A 14,864-nucleotide genomic window follows, 5' to 3' on the forward strand; every position below is an offset into this window, starting at 1 on the left:
CGTTTGGCACAGGAGTGAGTCGCCCTGTCTTAGTTTGGCTGTGAGGTCTTCAGAAGCATCACTTACACAGGAGGTTTCACGGTGTTATTATAATTATTAGCCCGATACAGGCCCTGTGGTGGTGACTTTGTCAGGACTAAGCCAGCCCCTTTTGGAGGATGTGCCTGAGGCCCGTCCCCATGGCTACTCTCAGCGGTGAGGACGCTGCAGTTTGTCTCGGGTGTCCAGACGCCCACCTTCCCTGGACCAGGCCCTGGAGACCATGGCTAGAGCCCACTCGGGGCGCGCCCGGGAACAGGTGATCCTGGCAGACTCCACGCGCTGCAGGAGGAGGGGGTTTCCTTGGCCTCCAGTGCTGCGGGGGGAGGGGTATTCCGGAGGCGGCTCTCCGGGTGGGGTCCCCGGGCTCCCAGCCCCCTATGGTAGGAGGCGACCCAGGCTCTTTGGGTTACTTGTGGGGGGGGGTCTCTAGGCACCGAGGGCCGCTATGGGGGGAGGCGCCCCCGGCCTCCCCGCGCTGCGCTCCGGGAGGGGGAACCCCCGGGGCTGTTGTGGGGTGCAGGGTCGCGGTCGGCCTGCACAGGCGCTCGGCCCGTCGGGCGGCGGCTGGGGGCCAGTGGTCCGGACAACCCAATGCCGGGGAGGCGGTGGCCCGACCCAGACAAAGAGATGCTGCGGGAGCCGCCGGGGCCTGTCCGCCCGCGCCGCCCGCGCCGCCCGCGCCGCGCGCGGCCCCGCGCCCGCGCCCGCGGAAAGGGAACGGGCCTCGGGCGGCACCCACTGCGCCTGCGGAAGGGGGCGGGGCGAGGGCGGGCCGGCGCCCACTGCGCCTGCGGAAGGGGGCGGGGCGGGCGCGGGCTGGAGCCTCGCCCACTGCGCCTGCGCCGGCCTCGGCGGCGCGCGCGCTCCCGCCGCTTGGCCGCCTCCTTAGCCACCGCCACCGCCGCCTCCGGCTCCGCGCACGCGCCCCCAGCCCCGGCCCGAGGCCTCGGCCCGCGCCCCCTGGCTCGCCGCCCCCCGGCCCCGCGGGCCCCGGCTCGGCCGCGCAGCATGCAGCAGCAACACCCGCGGCGGCGGCGACGGCGGCGGCTCTGAGGTGAGGCGGTGGGGGCGCGGGCCGGGCGGCGGCGCGGGGCGGGGGGCGCGGGCGGTCGGTGCCCCGCGGCCCCACGCGGGTCCCGGGCGCGGCGAGGGGCGCGGCGCCTTTGTCCCGCCGGGTCCGGCGCGGCTGGCGCTGCAGCGGCCCTTTTGTGTGCAGATGGTGGACGCGGGCGGCTGCCCGACCGGGGAGGGCTGGAGGAGGATGGAGGCCGCGCCCGACGGCGCCGTGGACATCGTGCCGCTGGACCGCTACGACCCGGCGCGGGCCAAGATCGCCGCCAACCTGCAGTGGATCTGCGCCAAGGCCTATGGTCGAGGTGGGCCGGGGGCGCGGGGGAGGGGCCGTGCCTTTGTGCAGTGTCCCCCGCGTGCGGGGCGCGGAGGCGCGGGCTGGCCCGGTGTGCTCTGCGCTCGCGTCGGGGGGCGCGCGGGTCCTGCAGGTGCGGCCAGGGATCAGCGCTCCCCTGCGCTCGCGGGCGGAACCTCTCCTGTTCGGGCGGGTCGGGCGGGAGTCCAGGGCAGAAACCCTGGACCCCGGCCGGCCTTTCTCGATTCTTACCAGATGTCAGGTTTGGAATTCCCTAACGAGCATTCCTTTTAAATGGGTAGGGTTTCATTCGAATCATTACCTTCGGTTAATTCCTGTTTCGAAGAACTAGATAACCTTGTTATTGGTCAGGCCCTAATATGTTTAGTGGATTAAGACGCTCCGATTTCCAGCTCTTGGAATCTTACAGACCAAGTGATTCTCCTGATTGCTTGGCTCCGAAAGCTGTCTTTGATTAATTTCAGGTGCTTCGTTTCAGGTACAAAATTGAGTGCCGTGTAATCTTTAAATTTGAAGCATTTGTTTAAAAATTGCCTCTATTCTGGTGAAAACGTTCCTGTTTGTAGAGTGAGACGGAACTGGAGAGAGAATCGTTTCGGAAGAGAGTCTGGTTGACTGGTTGTGAAAACTTGCTGAGCGGGCGTTTCCCGGTGACAGGATCTCACCGGTTGGAGTGGCCTGTGCTATGGATGGACTCGTCATGAGGATAAACACGCCCTGCAAGTCCTAGGGATTAAATGCAGCGCCTCATTTTAAGTTGGTTTTATAGCGTGCAAGGAGCGTTTCCCCCTTTACTTTGTAGTTTTCTGTGTTACAGCTCTTTTTTATACTTCCACCAAGCTTTATCCAGTTCCGCGTAGTGTGGTGGGGAAACAGTGATTTTGGGAAAATACAGAATTGATGAGAAGCACGTATGAAGTTTTAGAGTTAGGGACAGTGAACGAGTCATCCCAGAGCGGCCACTCAGGTATGACGGTTGAGCTTCGCAGGGCAGTGTGTGGCTGTCCCAGCTCCGTGGCCTCCCCTTACACCCACCTCAGGTCTCGTGTTGGCCGTGGGTTTGCTTTCCTTTATATTTCAGCACATTTGTTTACATCGCTAAACTCTTGCGGTTTAGTTTTACGGGTTTCTGCACCTGTCATAGCGACCGCTTTTTTCTTATCAGGTTCTTGGATTCTTCCTCGCTTCCTCCCATCTTCCCCGCCTTGCTTTTCCATTGCTGTGTAGTATTTCACAGGAAGCCCGTTCACCGCTCCTGGGCTCTGGCTGGGTCCCAGTTCTCTGCGCTTGAGCACAGTGCGTTCTTGGGCATGGCTCTTCGGGCACATGTGCAAAGTTTCACTCCTGTGTGTATTTTTAAGATTTTTGCATATGGAGGTGGCTAAGGTTCTGGTACTGAATGCTATACAGACACAGATGCTTTTAAAAAGCCCTCTCGTTGTTTGCTTTCCAATTTCTTAAGCTTAGTGAATGCATTTTTATCTTGTTGCATTTAGCTTTGGCATTCAGCATGGGATTTGTCAGCTCTCTGGCAATAAATATGCATCTCTTTCAGTGTCACTGTTGGATTAGTCGGGTTTTATTTCCAGTACCAAGTCACTCTTTAATACTTGTTGACTCTTCAGATAACTAATTCAAAAGCTGATATTAAAATTGGCTTTAAAGTTTTGAAATGACTGAAGGTGTGTATTTATAGAACAGAACGTGGGCAGGAGCTGCAGGAGACTAGAGGCTGTCTGAGGCTCTCAGACTGGGCTGCACGTTGCCCATCCCTTGGCTGGGCTGTGCTCATCAAACTGATCTCAGGAGGTCTGCTTTCCAGTTATGTTTGCAAAATGAGAATGCTTTTCCATTCTGTACCTTGCTTCAGGAAGGGAAGCTGGTGTATTTTTTTTTTTCTAACTGAGAACTGCTCTTTAAATTTTACAAATTTGGATGATCCCAGTTCACATGACTGAGAACACTCGCCTGGGCTCAGCTGAAGTGATTTCTTCTATTTAGTTGGCGTGGGGGTCACAGCCTGGGTGGGAGCTTCCCTGCTACCCAGCATGGGGTGCTGTCTTTCAGGAGACAGGGTGGGGAGGGGGTTTTGTTCGGATAGTGTGGATCTTTCCCCTCCAGAACTCTTCCTAATCCAGGGGCCTATTCTTTGTTCCGTCTTCTGGACGTCTCCATGTGCGTCTCCAGCTTAGCTTTCAGTTAATTAGACATGGCAGTTTCAGTCTGCGTGCTTTAGTTGTAAATCAGCTTTTGGTGGGGATGATGGTGGAAGTGGCTTAAATCTTTACTTGTTACACAATTGTTCATTAAGTAGCTAAATGAAACCCAACACTGTTTGTATAGGAACTGAAAGCATGCGGACACTCCAGGGCTAGGTGCTCTGAGGCTGCCTTGTTTTGCGTTTGCCTTTTGGGACTCTCTCTGTGTCCCCAAGGCCACCGTCTGCCATTTGGAGTAAGTGGGGAGGCTCAGGAGAGCTCACCCTTGGCCAGGCCTGGAGGTGGCATATGGTTATGCAGAAACGTTTCCTCCAGTTTTCTGCATCTGGTGCCACAGCCAAGAACTGTGGGCCAGCTTGTGCTTTTATTTTTAGATTCTTCTCCTCTTTTTTGGGTTAACTCTTGTTTCATGGACAGTGTTTTAATTATTTCTAAAGAAATAATATATTGGATATATGGAAAGTTGTTCACTTAAAAGTGTCAGTAAGAAGTAGTAGGACCTGCTCAGCTGGAATATTTTTGTGACGTCCTTTTGGGTGAAAGTTGTAGTTAATTGGTAAAGTTTAAAGGTGTGACTTGGACGTTTATTTTACAGAATAGAGTGCTGGACTGGAGCTACTGCATTCCTGGCTTTTGATTTTAGTCCATGACCTTAGGAAACCTAAAGGTATTTGGGCCTTGGTTTCAGGGACAGTGGGGGAGTAATAGCTTTTGTTATCTCCCAAAGACAATGTTGAAAAAGTGACCCAGGGAAAGTACTAGAAGGCACTCGGCTACTTGCAAGTGTGTTGCTGTGTAGCTCAGTGGTGGTCATTTCGTCCTCTGAGGAGCCCTGGAAACCAAGTTGCAACTCACCACAAGCCGAGCTGCCCTGAACCACGCCAGACTGGCCCGTAGGGGCCACCAGGGTCACCCTTCCCTTTTTATCAACAGTCAGCTGGGATTGAGAGGGGCCACAGGGCTGTCCAGAGCCCACTGCTAGTGAGGGGTTGACACTCTTGTCCTTCCACAATCTTGTTAATTAAACCGCTGATTTGGAAACCACGTTGTGGGAAGGGAAATCTGTGCAGCCATTGGCAGGGTATTTGTAACCAAGCCGCTGCCGGCTGTCTCATTACTTAGACCACAAGGACAGCTCGAGCTCTCTGTTTGCTTAATTGATATTAGGAGCAAAATGCCTTCGTTGTCAACTTCAGGGGGTCACCACCTTCCTTTGTTGTCTGATGTTTGGCTAAAAGGGAGCACGTGCTCAGCACTCCTCTCCTGGCCCAGAACTGGAAGTGAAATCCGCCGCTGCTCTCGCCCCTGGACCAGCGGGGGCACAGTGGCTGCTTGAGGCCCTCATACGTAAGCATGTGGGCAAGTTTTTTTTTTTTTGCAGTACGCGGGCCTCTCACTGTTGTGGCCTCTCCCGTTGCGGAGCACAGGCTCCGGACGCACAGGCTCAGCGGCCATGGCTCGCGGGCCCAGCCGCTCTGCGGCATGTGGGATCTTCCCGGACCGGGGCACGATCCCACGTCCCCTGCATCGGCAGACGGACTCTCAACCACTGCGCCACCAGGGAAGCCCCCGGGCAAGTTTTTTGGATGTGATGATTTGCTCAGATTATTGGTTATTGAGTTAGATTTTATATTTTAATAGTCTTTTGTTTATAGCACGGGATTTGAGTGCTGCTTAGTTAGGAGCTTACAGAGCAGCCTGGGTGCACCTGCTCAGTGGTCCCAGGTACTGTGGCAGTCAGGTCGCTGGCTGACATTGTGGCCTGACCTTCCCCTCGGCTTGGGTATGCCGAGAACCTCCTGGTGTCTGTGAGGTCAGGGGTTATGGTTGTCCCATTTAATGCCATGTCTGCAGGACAGTCAGTGCTCACATACTTGTCAGGTTGGTGATAGAGTTGGAAACGCCTTTGAAACAGGTGGAATAGAAAGATTTCTGTCCTGGTGGCTGTACGTGGATGAATTTTCATTTCTAAAGCTATAACAGTTTGTACAAGTTCCCTTTCCTGTCCTGATGCCACAAATTAAATATTAGCCAAGGAATGTCAATCTGTCTTTAAGTTCAGACTGTCCCAATCCTTTGAATCTGAGCGACCCTCAAAAGGGTCGGCCACGGTTGTGCTTTAGGATGTTAAATTTGTGTAAGTATTCTTACAAAAAGCCCTTACTGTTTTCTTTATATTACATTTATCCTCCTAATAGCTTATAGGCTTCTCCTGCTATTGATTTTTTGGTGGCTGTATCACCATTACATGTACCAGTCTCCTTTTTTACTTCCTACTTCAACTGTTGAAAAACTCAGATTGCTATCATTTTTCATCTAATCGCAAGGTGACCAGGATGGAGCCAATATTACATTCATTCCGCCAGTAACAGCTGTCGTGTGCATAGTTGTGTTTTGCACTTACAGGAAGTGCAAGGGGGGAAGTTGTATGATGTTATCTCTTTAGTTGCTTAAAAGTCACATGAATTATTGACATATACAAAGGAAAATGAAATAATGCAAGGACTGAAAAATGGCAGCATGGCATTAGTCCACGAGCTGTCTTGAGGTAGAATATGGAACTGTCAGGTGGGCACACAGGGACCAGGGCTTCAGGGGGCAGTGGTCGCTGTGGGAGGGCTGCCTGGGGAGGCTCCGTGGGGAGACAGGCTTTGAAGGGTGGCTGATATTTAGAACCCCACCCCCAAGAGTAGAGCGGAGCGTACCTGGCAGGTTCCGTGCAGAGGAAGAAGAGTTCTTGGGCCCTGAGTCGATTAAGCTTGTTGTGACAGAGGATTTGTGGACCGAAATAGTAGGTGATTAGTTTGGAAAATAGTGAGGGCCAGACTGTTCACGGTGTTGCAGGCTGGCTAGCGATCTCTTTCACGATGTATGCCTCGGAAGGTTTTTGCGTAGGGTGGCGATGGGATGAGAGGCAGCCTGGCAAGATTCTTCTAGCAGCTTAGAGTGGGAGGAGGCTGTAGTCAGTGGAGTAGCCAGGAGCTCGACTCGTTCAGGCCGCTGTAACAAGGTATCATGGACTGGGTGGCTTAAGAACAACAGACATTCATGTCTCATGATTTTGGAGGGTGGAAGTTCAAGATCAAGGTGTGCCGGTAGATTCGGTGTCTGGTGAGAGCCTGCTTCCTGATTTGTAGACGGCCGTCTTCTCGCTGTGCCCTCGTGGCAGAAAGGGCGAGGGAGCTTCATTATATGCGCTCAGATCCCATTCGTGAGGGCTCCACCCTCATGACCTAATTGCCTTCCCAAAGCCCCATCTCCTCATACCTTCTTCACCTTGGGGGTTAGGTTTCATTACGTGAATTTTGGGGGACACACACATTAAGGCCATTGCAGAGCCGATGTCGCTTTGGCTTGAAGAACCAAGGTCTTGGCCAGTTTGTCGGCCGTGGGAATTAGAAAGGTAGGTTGAGCCAGCAGATACTAGTGGAAAGCAGAGTCGTCGAGCCTGGGCTGGTGATGAGGTGGGATGGCAGGTGGGCGAGCACGGGGAAGGGTCAGCTGGGGGGCTGCCTGGAGCCTGTGGTGCCCTTGATGGGAATATTTATAGTCTTTATTCCCTGGAGCTCCCCTACTTTCCTGGTTTTGTTGCCACATAGAGAGAGGTGATCTTTGAGTTTTATTTCTGTCTCTGATTTCTTTCGTGTTCCCTCGCCTAGCCCTCTCTTATCGTTCATGCTGACTAGTTCGCTTAAATATCCCTCAGTCACTGTCCTCCAGTTATTTCAAACTCAGGCAAAAGTAAACTTGAATCAGTTCAGCTGAACATTATGTTGTGACCTGTGGGGTCCTCAGCGTGCTTCTCAGGGCTCACGGAGTGCCGGCCGTGGCCTTGCAAACATAGACCTGTGATGCAAGGCCAAGGAGACTACTGCCTGAGAGACGAGCAAGTGCTCTGGCAGAACGGGTAAGGGAGGGTGAGAAACTCCCCTGAGGGAATCTGGAATGTTCCATTCAAGAAAGTAAAGCTGAGTGTGCGGCTCAGGTGGGTAAGCACCAAGTGAAGGTAAGGGAACAGAGAACCAGGACAAGGAAGGCAGGGAGAGTGCTGCATCCTCCAGGCTAAGGGAAAGCTTAGCGCTCTAGTTGGGATGGAATGTGAATTTAGCTGCTGCAGAGTTGAGATGAATGTAAGATGAATGTAGATTGGACAGAATGCCTAGGGCCAGGTCTTGGAATGCCTGATAATTTGGGGGTTTTTGTTGTATGTGAATTGGGGAGCCATTGAAGATTTCTCAGGGGGGAAGAGATGTATTAAACCTTGGCTTTTTAGAGAAGTCTCTGTAGGATGGGTTAAAGCCCATTGTTGGGTATACAGTGAAGAATTTTATTTTGCACCTTTGAGAAAACGAACTTCATTGAGATGAACTTTACATACAATAAAATGCACACGTTTTTAAGAGTATCGTTTGATGAGTTTAAACAAATGTATACACCCCTGTGCACAGGGCCACAATCAAGGTAAGACCTTTTCATCACCTCCAAGGGTTTCCTTGAGCCCCTGCAGTCAGTCCCCGCCCGTAGCCTCACTGATCTGCTCCGGTCACTGTAGATTAGGTTGGTCCTTCTAGAGTATCATATGCCTCTAGTCATGCATCAGGTATTCTTTGTCTGGCTTCCTTTACTTATTAGTATTTTAGAGACCCATCCATGTGTATAGACCTTTTTGCTTAGGCCTGGTAATAGTCTTCATTGTTTGGCTACCCACATTTTACTTACTTTTTTTTTTTAAATTTATTTATTCATTCATTTATTTTGGCTGCGTTGGGTCTTAGTTGTGGCACGCGGGACCTTCGTTATGGCATGCGGGATCTTTTTTAGTTGCGGCATGCAGACTTCTTAGTTGCGCTTTTAAAAATATTTATTTATTTATTTAATACTTATTCAGTTGTTGATGGATACTCGGATTGCTTCCAGTTTTGTCTACTATGCATAAAGCTGCTGTGAACATTCATGAATATTCAGGTCTGTGTGGGCATGTGTTTTCATTTGTCTTGGGTAAATACCTGGCCATGGAGTTACTGGGTCATATAAGTGTGTTTAACCGCTCGGTTGTTTTCCAAAGTAGCTGTGTCATTTTTTATTTCCACCAGCAAAGTGTGGCATGAGAGTTGCAGTTGCTCTGTATCCTTGCCAACACATGGCATTGTCAGTCTTTTAAATAGTAGCCATTCAAGTGGGTGGGCTGTGATAACTCATTGTGGTTTGGGTATGCATTTCCCTGCTGACTAATGATGATGAGCTTTTTTTTTATTTTAATAAATTTATTTATTTGTGTTTTGGCTGCATTTGGTCTTCGTTGCTGCACATGGGCTTTCTCTAGTTGTGGCGAGCGGGGGCTACTCTTCGTTGCAGTGCATGGGCTTCTCCTTGTGGTGGCTTCTCTTGTTTCAGAGCACGGGCTCTACGCGCGTGGGCTTCAGTAGTTGTGGCTAGTGGGCTCTAGAGCTCAGGCTCAGTAGTTGTGGCGCACGGGCTTAGTTGCTCCCTGGCACGTGGGATCTTCCCGGACCAGGGATCGAACTCGTGTCCCCTGTATTGGCAGGCGGATTCTTAACCACTGCGCCACCAGGGAAGTCCCGGGGCTTGGATTATTGATTTGAGATCTATCCTCTTTTCTAGTGTAAGCATTTAGTGCTATAAATTTTCCACGCGGTACTGCCTTAGCCGCATCCCACATATGTTGATATGTTGTATTTTCGTTCAGTTCTGTGTATTTCTCTTTATTTCCTTTGATACTTCCTATTTGATTCATGAATTATTTAAAAGTGTGATTTCCAGTTGTTGAGATTTTCCCGTTTGTGTTTTAGGTATTATTTCTAGTCTGGTTCCATTATGGTAGGATAGCATACTCTGTGTGATTTCTGTTCTTTTAAACCTGTTGAGGTTTGTTTTATGGCCCAGGATAAGGTCTGTTTTGGTGAATGTTCTGTGGGCACTTGAAGGAAGGTGTTTTCTGTTGCCGGGTGGACTGTTCTACACAGGTCAGTTAGATTCTGTTTAGTGGTTGTGTCGTTCAGATCTTTCTCCTTGTTGATTTTATGTCTGGCAATCCTGTCAGTTCTGATAGGTGATGTTTAAGTCCCTCACTATGCTTGTAGTGTCTGTTTCTCTTTACAGCTCTGTCCTTTTTTTTTTTTTTTTTAATGAGTTCTGAGGCTCTGTACTTTGGTGCATACACATCTAGGGTTGTAAAGTCTTCTTGGTGGATTGACCCCTTTACTGTTACGTAATGTCTCACTTTGTCTCTAGTAATTTTCTTTCTACTTTATCAGATATTAATATAGCTATTCCTGTTTTTTTTTAAACAATATTTGCCTGGTATAGCCTTCTCTATCCCTTTACTTTCAGTCTACCTACATTGTTGAATATGAAGTAAGCTGCTTATAAACCACATATAGTTGTGTTGTGTTTTTTAATCTGCTCTGCCAATCTCTGTCTTTTACTTGGTGTATTTAGAGTATTTACATTTCATGTAATTGTTACTGCTTAGGTCTGACATTACTTATTTATTCTGTTTGTTTTCTGTTGTTCCTGGTTTTGTTTTGTTTTTTGGGGCCTTCTTGTGGATTACTTGACTGTTTTTTAGGATTCCATCTTGATTTATTTATCTCATTTTGGGGTATATCTGTATAGCTGTCTTAGTGATTGTTCTGGGTATTACAGTATACATATGTGACTTCCAACAGTTGACAGGTATTGTTGGTATTGTTTTATCATTTTGAGTGAGGTGTGGAAACCTTTTTTCCATTTAGGTTCCTTTGCTCTCCCCACTTTTATTTATTTCTTTATTTCTTTCTTTATTTTTTTTTTGCGGTATATGGGCCTCTCACTGTTGTGGCCTCTCCCGTTGCGGAGCACAGGCTCCGGACGCACAGGCCCAGCTGCTCCGCGGCATGTGGGATCCTCCCAGACCGGGGCACGAACCCATTTCCCCTGCATCGGCAGGCGGACTCTCAACCACTGCGCCACTAGGGAAGCCCTCTCCCCACTTTTAAATACTACCATTGTCTTGAGTACCTGAAGGTGTTGTAGATTTGTTTGTCATCAGATATAATTTAGAAAACTCAGGAGAAGGATAGTCTATTGTATTTACACTTATTACCCATTTCTTTACATTATTTTTTCTTCCTGCTTCTCCAAGATTCCTTTTTTAAAAAAAATCATTTTCACAGTTCCCTTTTTAAAAAAATTTATTAAAATTTTTTTTTGCTGTGTTGGGTTTTCGCTGCTGTGTGCGGGCTTTCTCTAGTTGCAGCGAGCGGGGGCTACTCTTCATCGTGGTGCACAGGCTTCTCATTGCGGTGGCTTCTCTTGTGGGGCATGGGCTCTAGGCGCGCAGGATTTAGTAGTTGTGGCATGCGGGCTCAGTAGTTGTGGCTCACAGGCTCTAGAGCACAGACTCAGTAGTTGTGGTGTATGAGCTTAGTTGTTCCATGGCATGTGGAATCTTCCTGGACCAGGGCTTGAACCCGTGTCTCCTGCATTGGCAGGCGGATTCTTTTTTTTTTTTTTGCGGTACTCTGTCCTCTCACTGCTGTGGCCTCTCCCGCTGTGGAGCACAGGCTCCGGACGCTCAGGCTCAGCGGCCATGGCTCATGGGCCCAGCCGCTCCGCGGCATGTGGGATCTTCCCGGACTGGGGCAGGAACCTGTGTCCCCTGCATTGGCAGGTGGACTCTCAACCACTGCGCCACCAGGGAAGCCCCACAGGCGGATTCTTAACCGCTGTGCTACCAGGGAAGACCTTTGTTTTTTTTTTAAAATCATTTTCTTTCTATTTGGAGAATTTCCTTTAGCCTCTTCTAAGGTTTTCTAGAGACAGTTTTTTTTTTCCTAAGTTTTCTTTTGTCTGAGAATGTCTTTATTTCTCCTTCATTCCTTGAGGATAGTTTTGCCAGATATGGAATCTGGTTGACAGTTCTTTTCCTCAAGCATTTGTAATGTGTGCCACTTCCCCCTGGCCTCTGTGGCTCAGAGGAGAAACCCACTGTCAGTTGAGTTGGTGTTCCCTTTTCCTTCACGTGTTCTTTCTTTACAGCTGCTCCAAAATACTTTCTTTGTCTTTAGTTTTCATAAGTTCAATTATGCTGTGTCTTGGCATGGATTTTTTGGGTTTATCCTATTTGGGGTTCACTCAGTTTCTTGAAATCGGTGGGTTTATATGATTTGCCATGTTTGGGAAGTTTTCAGCCATTATTTCCTTAAATATTGTTTCAGCCCTACTCACTTTCTTTCCCGGGACTCCAGTGATACAAATATTGGATCTTTTGTTATTCTCCCACAGGTCCCTGAGGCTCTGTTCATTTTATCTTTTCAGTATATTTTCTCTGTTGTCTAGATTGGGTAAATTCTGTTCATCTGTCTGCAAGTTCACTGATTCTGTCCTCTGTCATCTCTACTTTACTGTTGAGACTAGTGAGTTTTAAGATATGTTACTCTATTTTTCAGTTCTATATTTGATTCCTTTTATAACTCCTTTGCTGAATTTTTTTTCCAATTTTCATTTATTTCAGGAGACTTTGTGATTGCTTGTGGAGTCATGTTTTTGATACTTGTTTTAAAGCCCTTTGTCGGATAACTCCAACATCTTGGTGTTGGTGTCAGTTGATTCTCTTTTCTCATTAAAGTCATGATTTTCTTGGTTCTGGTTATGATAGGCGATCTTTGATTATTTCCTGGTCATTTTGGCTGTTATGTTAGGTGACTCTGGGTGCTACTTAAGTTTTTTTTATCATAGTAAGCAGTCTCCCTGCTTAGGTTCAGCATGCAGGTCCTGGCCCACTCTGTGGACTGTGGTTCCAGCGGCAGTCTAATGTGCAGAGCCTTGTGGTGCCATTTTGTTGTGCTTGGTATGCCTGGTACCTCTGGGGTTCCCGCCGTCCCTGCTGGTACTGCTTTAGGAGGCAGGAGGAGTGCTTCTGGGTGGGGTGGGACTCTCTACCCTCGGGACGAGGAGCACCAGGCTGGATGCTTGTTATGGCGCCCCTGCCTCTGGGGGATGCAGAGTGTTTCCTGGGCTGCTCGTCACGGTGAGGTCGCACTGCTGGACTCCCCTGGTGCCCAGTGATGAGTGGGGGTGTCTCTGGCCTGATGGGGAAGGAGAGCGCTTCCAGGTTGGGTGCCTTGTGGAGGTGGGTGTGGGGCTTCCTATCGATCCCTCGCTGCTTCTGCCAGGCTGGCCTGGTGCAGTAGGGGGGACTCCCCTTCCACCTGGAGCAGGAATGAGCCCGCTTGGCTTGCCTTCTGTTTCTAGGCTGGGGGTCAGGAAGTACCAGGCCTGGGTCACCTTTTGTTGGGTGGGGGGTTGTAAGACACCCTGTTGCTGTGCTTTGCCAGTCCTGGGTTCCCAACCAGTTTGCCTTCCTCTTCCACCTTTCAGAGTTCTCTGTTGTGTGTCCTTTGAGTTATTTCCAGGGTTTTTAGTGGTACCTAGTAGAGAGGAGCAGGGAAAGGCTGATCTGTGCCGTCTTGTCCTGACTGGAAGCTCCTTCTGGCCGCTTTACAAGCTTTTCCTTTGTCTTTGGATTTTATCAGTATCACTGTGATGTTCTTTGGTGTGTGCATTTCTCCCTCCCTCCCTCCCTCCCTCCCTCCCTTCCTCCCTTCCTTCTCCTGCTGGGAAGCATGAATTTTACAAGTATTGGCAAACGCTTGTCCATTCTGTGTCGAAATACTGTTTCTGCCCCATATTTTCTCTCCTTTCTTTCTGGGTCTCCGGTCACACCCCTGTGACACGAAGCAGTGTTTGTCGTTGACCTTCTCTGCTGCGTTTTCTCTCCTCTGTGTGTAATGTGCTATTCAGCAATCCAGTATGTAAGTTCAGTTTAGTTACTGTATTTTTCTGTTCTGGAATTCCTACTTGGTTCTTTTTCAAATCTGCCAAGTTCTTTTGTCTCTTTTTTAAAAAATAATTTCCACTTTTCTGCCAAAATTCTTAGTCTTATCTTTTTTCCTTTCATTGTTTTAAGCATAGTCATTGAAAGTCTGGCTGATACCTCCAGTTAGGGGTCCCGAGGGCCCGTTATTTCATCTTTGGTTTTCAGCCATTTGATTATGAAGTGTGTGGGCCTGGTTTTCTTCAAGTTGGTTCCTAAGCCTGAAAATTGGTTTCTTACCAAATATGGGGAAACTCTAGGCATTATTTGTTCAAATGCTTTTTCTGTACCAATCTACCTTCTGCAGTAACATAATTACTAAATCTTTTGATGTTGTCCCACAGCTCCCTTAGGCTCTGCTTTTCATTCTGTTGATTTTCCCTCTGCTCTTCAGGTAGATTATTTCTGTTGATCTGTCTTCAAGTTCACTGACTCTTTTTTTGTTTTGTTTGCCTTTTTAAAAAAATTTAACTTCATTTTTATTTTTTTATACAATTTTTAAACTTATTTATTTATTTATTTATTTATTTTTGCGGTACGCGGGCCTCTCACTGTTGTGGCCTCTCCCGTTGCGGAGCACAGGCTCTGGACGCGCAGGCTCAGCGGCCATGGCTCACGGGCCTAGCCGCTCCGCGGCATGTGGAATCTTCCTGGACTGGGGCACGAACCCGTGTCCCCTGCATCGGCAGGCGGACTCTCAACCACTGCGCCACCAGGGAAGCCCAATATACAATTTTTTTTTTTTTTTTGCCGAACAGGGGCCTCTCACTGTTGTGGCCTCTCCCGCTGCGGAGCACAGGCTCCGGACGCACAGGCTCAGCGGCCATGGCTCACGGGCCCAGCTGCTCCGCGGCATGTGGGATCCTCCCGGACCGGGGCACGAACCCGCGTCCCCTGCATCAGCAGGCGGACTCTCAACCACTGCGCCACCAGGGAAGCCCCCCAATATACAATTTTTAAAGGTTACTTTCCATTTACAGTTATTACAAAATATCAGCTATATTCCCTGCGTTGTACAATACATCCTTGAGCCTTTGTCACACCCAATTGTTTGTACCTTCCTCTTCCCCACCACTGGTAACCACTAGTTCTCTATATCTGTGAGTCCGCTTCTGTTTTGTTCATCTTTTGAATCTGTCATTGAATTTCTTGTTGATACGGTATTTTGCAGTTCTGAAGGTTTGGTGTTTTTTTTTTAATAGTTTTTATTTCTCTGTTAATAACTTATATCTTTCTGTTTGTTTCAAGAGGGCCTCGTGGGGCCTTGTTTTAAAGTCTTCAGTAATTCTAACATCTGGGTCATCTCAGGGTTGGTGTCTGTTGACTGTCTTTTCCCTTG

At 49.1% G+C, this 14,864-nt stretch overlaps 1 protein-coding gene across 7 annotated transcripts in view; it reads left to right on the forward strand.

Annotated features, from left to right (window-relative positions):
- Nucleotides 1-212: 212 nt before the first annotated feature.
- The window catches only part of CAMSAP1 (calmodulin regulated spectrin associated protein 1), a 58,001-nt gene continuing 43,349 nt past the window's right edge, over nucleotides 213-14,864 (forward strand). For 4 of the 7 annotated variants that reach the window (XM_082611735.1, XM_082611738.1, XM_082611739.1 and 1 more), the window contains exons 1-2: nucleotides 214-298; nucleotides 1,259-1,418. In XM_082611735.1, coding sequence (XP_082467861.1) covers nucleotides 263-298; nucleotides 1,259-1,418 — 196 coding nt within the window. In that variant the 5' untranslated portion in view covers nucleotides 214-262. Of the gene's footprint in view, nucleotides 299-945; nucleotides 1,097-1,258; nucleotides 1,419-14,864 lie in introns of those variants that run through there. The other 3 variants (XM_082611734.1, XM_082611740.1, XM_082611737.1) reach the window with 3 other exon arrangements.

Source organism: Mesoplodon mirus (assembly GCF_964341445.2).
Source record: "Mesoplodon mirus genome assembly, chromosome: 1".
NCBI lineage: Eukaryota > Metazoa > Chordata > Mammalia > Artiodactyla > Ziphiidae > Mesoplodon > Mesoplodon mirus.